General features: G+C 60.6%; 1 protein-coding gene across 1 annotated transcript; it reads left to right on the forward strand.

The window, feature by feature from the left end:
* Positions 1-111: 111 nt before the first annotated feature.
* Positions 112-4735, forward strand: LMF2 (lipase maturation factor 2). The gene is made up of 14 exons (XM_066254583.1): positions 112-303; positions 725-978; positions 1133-1161; positions 1302-1519; positions 1594-1772; positions 2198-2339; positions 2480-2614; positions 2688-2793; positions 2870-2966; positions 3053-3235; positions 3373-3541; positions 3618-3729; positions 3804-3900; positions 3996-4735. Exons 1-14 carry the CDS (start codon positions 210-212, stop codon positions 4296-4298), a joined length of 2118 nt encoding a protein of 705 aa, XP_066110680.1. The 5' UTR covers positions 112-209; the 3' UTR covers positions 4299-4735.
* Positions 4736-5440: the final 705 nt, after the last annotated feature.

Raw genomic sequence — 5440 nt, forward strand, 5'->3', positions numbered from 1 at the left:
GACGCCGCACGCACATCGATGACGTACGCAGCCGGCCAAAGGGAACCCGGGCGCGGTGTGCCTGACGCGTGCCGGAGGCGGGACAGGCTCAGAGGCGGGGCCTTGCTGGCGTGGGGCGGGGACAGGCTGAGGCGGGTTTGCAGTTGGCGCCAGTGGGGCGGGGCCGGGGAGACCCCGCGGGCTCTAGTCCAGCCGGCCGCGTAGCGGACATGGCGGGCTCCTGGCTGCCGCGGCAGCTCTTCCTCCAGGGTGTGGCCGCCGTCTTCTTGTTCGCCTTCGCTTCCCTGTACATACAGATCCCGGGTGAGGGCGCTGAGCGCGGGACACCCCTAACCCGCGCCTGGTGCCCTCTCATCTCCCCACCAGACACTCTGTCTTGGGGTGGAGTGAGGTCCAGGCCTTGATGTGTGGGGTAGGGGGCTGCGGTTCGTGTCCTGCGGGCTGCAGGGTTTGAGGTGTAGGAAGGCTTGCAATAGTCCGTTTCCTGTAGGGTTCGGGTTCTGAGCTGGGGCGGGGAGCAGAGCTCAGAAAGAGGTGGGCCCAGAACTGGGAGACCCTGGCCTGGGGAGTCTGGGGGTGTGGGTGGGGGTCCTGACCCAGGTTGGAAGGGAAGGGCTGCAGGTCTTGACCTGAGGAGGCAGTATGCAGGCCCTGGATGTTAGGGGTGGGTAGTCATCTCCCAGGGGAGTATCCAGGACCTGATCCTAACCTACCCCTCCCACAGGCCTGTATGGCCCCGAGGGCATCTTACCTGCACGGAGGACACTGCGGCCACAGGGCAAGGGGCCCTGGCAGCAGCTGTGGGAGACCCCAACATTGCTGTGGGAGGCGCCACGACTTGGGCTGGACACAGCTCAGTGCTTGGAGCTGCTGAGCCTGCTAGGCACCCTGCTAGCTCTGGGCGCCCTGCTGCTGTGCCAGCTTCGCCACCTCCTCATCTACCTGCTGCTCTGGGCCGCCTACCTATCGGCCTGCCAGGCAAGTGGGGCTGCCTGCTGCCCCACCACCAGGACTGGGAGCCTTGTCACCAACTCACTTCAGCCCTGTCCACCCTCCACCCCACCTCTGTCTCTGTCTTTTCTACCTCCCCAGACATACACCCCCCCCTCCCTGACAGCCCTTCTCCCTGCAGGTGGGCCAGGTGTTTCTTTATTTCCAGTGGTGAGTGACTTTTGGGTGTGGGGCTTCAGGAGGTGGTGAGGTGGAGTAGGGTGGGGTGTTTTTGGCTTTCCCAGGAGGACCCTCTGAGGGAAGCAGCCTTGATGGGGAGGGGGCCTTTTGTGCTCTTCCTTCTCCTGTAGGGATTCCCTGCTGCTGGAGGCTGGCTTCCTAGCTGTGCTGGTGGCCCCCCTGAGACAGCCCCCCCACCATAAGCAGCCCCCCCAGGGCAGGCTGGCAGGGACCTTGCCCCACGAAGGCCTCCCCTTCTGGCTCGTGCGCTGGCTGCTGTTTCGCCTCATGTTCGCCTCGGGTGTGGTCAAGCTGACCAGCCGTTGCCCAGCGTGGTGGGGCCTCACTGGTAAGGGTCCCAGCCTGAACATGGGGCAGTCTTTTGGGCTCTTCCCAGTCCTGACCACTTACTGTCACCTGCAGCCCTCACCTACCACTACGAGACTCAGTGCCTGCCCACGCCTGCTTCCTGGTTTGCCCACCACCTGCCTGTCTGGCTGCACAAGCTCAGTGTGGTGGCCACCTTCCTCATCGAGATCGCAGTGCCCCCACTATTCTTCGCCCCTGCTCGCCGCCTACGACTGGCTGCCTTCTACTCACAAGTGAGTGGGGCATCAGCCATCAAGAGACAGGCAGAACATGGCCTTCTTCCTTATTACTCAGTGGATCCCACTGGGGACAGGCTAACTCCTGCCAGTAGTCAGATGGTCTTGTGGGCAGAGCGTTTGGTTAGCTCAAGGTGTGAAAGTGTGCCTGGGGTGGGGGGGTGCAGGGCACAGCCTCTCTGGAGGATGTCAGGCTCAGGTCAGCAGGGGCATAAGGTGTGCCGAGCTTGGGTTTTCTCCAGGTGGTGTTGGGGAGCCATGGGAGGTATGAGCAGAGGGTAGAGGGGTAGGGACAGAACAGGCCAGAGGATGCTGAAGAGGGGGCAGGAGGCTTGCAGGAGAGACCTAGGCATGGGGTGTAGGCTCTGAAGGACCCAGGCAGGGGCTGCTGTCCAGGGCTCTGAGTGCAGGCACTCCCTCAGGTCTTGCTGCAAGTCCTGATTATCATCACTGGTAACTATAACTTCTTCAACCTGCTCACCCTGGTGCTCACCACCGCCCTTCTGGATGACAAGCACCTAGCTGCCGAGTCTGGGAATAACCATCACAAAAAGATACCTGCCTGTGAGTGTCACCTGTCCTGACAGCCAGCTGTCCTCACCGCTGCTGCCGCCAGGGCATCTCATTCCCACACCACCCTGGCTACCCACCCTCTAGTCCTGTTCCCAGATGACCATGACTACCATGACTATTTTGCCCTGTAGCCTGGCCCAAGGCCCTGCTAGCCCTGCTGTCTCTGTTGCTGGAACTGACTGTGTACGGGCTGTTGGCCTACGGCACCGTGCACTATTTTGGCCTGGAGGTTGACTGGGAGAAGCACACCATCCACTCCAGAACCAGTGAGTGCCAGCTGGGTACCAGAGGTCAGGCACTGGACTGGACCGCCCCTCCTCAAACCCCTTCCTTCCACAGCTTTCACCTTCCACCAGTTCTCCCAGTGGCTGGAGATGGTGACTCTGCCCACCATGTGGCTAGGGGGTGCATCCCTCACCTGGGAACTGCTGGCCGCCCTCTGGAGGTATATGCAGAGGTTTGGGGGGTGCTGTAGAGCTGTGCAGAGCAGGGCTGACTGCACTTGGTTCCCTGCCCCTCAGGTGGACCCAAGTGCGAGGGTGGCTACGGAAGCTTTGTGCCGCAGTCCAGCTGTCCATCTTTGGCACTGCCACTGTGGCCATGTTTCTGGTTAGCCTGGTGAGTAGCACTTCACAGAGGACCAGGAGAGGGGATTGGGAGGAGGCTGGAGGAACAGCACTGAGCCTCTGCCCACCTGCCTCCAGGTGCCATACTCCTACATGGAGCCTTCCACCCATGGGCGCCTCTGGACTGGGGCCCACCGCCTGTTTGGCGCCGTGGAGCACCTACAGCTGGCCAACTCCTACGGCCTCTTCAGACGGATGACTGGTCTGGGTGGGCGGCCTGAGGTGGTGCTGGAGGGCAGTTATGATGGGCACCACTGGACGGTGAGTGTTCCTCGGACCCCACCAAGTCCCTTAACGGGCTCCACAGTGGGCAAGAACCCATGGGCTAGGGTTAGAGGGAGGAAGGGGAGAACCTGCGTCTAGCTGCCCACTAGAACCCAGATTGGCTCTACACACAGGAGATCGAATTCATGTACAAGCCTGGGAATGTGAGCCGGTCACCCCCAATCGTAGTGCCCCACCAGCCGCGCCTTGATTGGCAGATGTGGTTTGCAGCTCTAGGACCGCACACGCACAGCCCTTGGTTCACGAGCCTGGTGCTCTGTCTGCTGCAAGGCAAGGAGCCAGGTGAGGCTGGGAGGCACAGATGTGGGGCTTGTGGGCAGGGCTGAGGGAGCAGCGAGCTGAGCCCCCTCTCCTTCAGTGATCCGTCTCATCCAGAACGATGTGGCCAGGTACCCCTTCCACAAGCAACCGCCCACCTATGTGCGAGCCCAGCGCTACAAGTACTGGTTCTCACAGCCTGGGGAGCAGAGGTAAAGCTAAGGTACCAAGAGGGAGGCTGGAGGCTGTGAGCTTGGCGCCTACTGAACTCCTGGTCCTGTTGCAGCCAGTGGTGGCGTCGCCAGTGGGTGGAGGAATTCTTCCCCCCTGTGTCCTTGGGGGACCCAACGCTGGACACACTGCTCAGGCAGTTTGGTCTTCAGGTAGGAGGGCACTAGCCAGGCTGGGGGAAATGGCAAAGGGAAGCCTTGCCAACATGTGCGACCTCCATTGACCCTCCTCAATCCTGCCCTCACAGGACAAGAGCCCACCTCGGGCGCGCAGCTCCAACAACACCCTTGCCCAGGCCCTCCACTGGGTACGGAAACACCTGTCTTCCCTGGAGGCCCCTACCCTGCTTTGGGGACTCATCCTGGCAGTGGGGGTCATTAGGGTCATTCAGGCCCTGCTGGGGCCCCGTTCCTCCCGGTCCTCCCTTCACCCCAGGGAGGAGAAGCACAGGCTAGCACCCAAGAAGGACCTGGGAGCTGCCACTAACCAGGCTGCTCCAGCCCCCAACAGTTGCAACAGCGGCTCCCAGACCACCCGGAGGAAAAAGTAGCTGCATTCTCTCGGCTACATGTCTGGAGAGGGTCAGGGTCCCCAGCACAGCTCTGGCCTTCTGGAGCAGGACATGGCCCAGCCTCCGTGCCTTAGTCAACTATCCTGGCAGACGCAGGTTGGGGTGCTGCCCTTGGGGGCAGGCTCCGGCTGCCCTGTTGCTTCAAGGGCCCACTTGTCCCCCATGCCAACCATATCCCTCTCCAGGGCACCCTTTGGCCTGGACAGTGGCCCAGGAGTCGGGTGTTGAACCAGCTCAGGGCCCTTCCCAGGAGGTTGTAATCAGGACTGTGCAGGGTCCAAGGTTGTAAGAGCCTGAATCTAATGTCATGACCCCAGCACCTGCACAAGAGGAAAGAGAGCCCTGACACGTCATCTCCAGGCCAGCCAATCCCGTTATTCTGATTCATGAGCCAATAAAGGCTTCTTTTTGCTTGACATGTGCCTGATGTTTCCTTCCCACTGGGGATGTCTGAGGATGGTGCCTCAGGCAGTAGACACAGCCCAAGTCCTGTCCAGCTGTCACTGATATGGCTTCTTGGGTGTCTTTGCTCTCCCATCCTCAATGTTCCCCTATAAAATGGACACAAGGGCTTGGCCTGGCACTGCCCAAGACCCTGAGCCTCAGTTGGGCACAGCCTGGAGGACCTGTCAGGTCGACATATCAAGGCTTCAAGGCCAGTCATGGAATGTGGGGCCTGGAACCATGTGAAGGCCAGAGAATTCACCAGACCCCAGCTTCTTCCTTTTTTTCTGCTCCAACCTCATCTCAGGGAAAAAGACAAAGGATCAGAGCACTGGACGTTGCTTGGTCCAGGAGTGAAGGAGAGATGGAGTGGTGGACAGGGATACCACAGGTGGCAGTGGAGTACTGTTCAGCAGAGGGAAGACCTGAGAGACCACTGAAGGAGCAGGATAGTGTGTGGGCAGGGAGAGAAAGAGGAGCCAGGGCCTGGATCAAGATAGAAGAGAGCACCGTTCAGGTTTACATTTGGGGTTCCGTTGTCAATCAGGTCATTGCCCTTTGTGGGCACTTGAAGCTTAGCCTTCCCTCTGCCCCTCGCCCCCCACTCTTCATGCTCACCCACAGAACTGCAGACAGGTCTGATGTGCCCAGCTCCTCCATATCACTGATCCCCCTCT

This window comes from Saccopteryx bilineata, chromosome 1, assembly GCF_036850765.1.
Source record: "Saccopteryx bilineata isolate mSacBil1 chromosome 1, mSacBil1_pri_phased_curated, whole genome shotgun sequence".
In the NCBI taxonomy this organism is placed as follows: Eukaryota; Metazoa; Chordata; class Mammalia; order Chiroptera; family Emballonuridae; genus Saccopteryx; species Saccopteryx bilineata.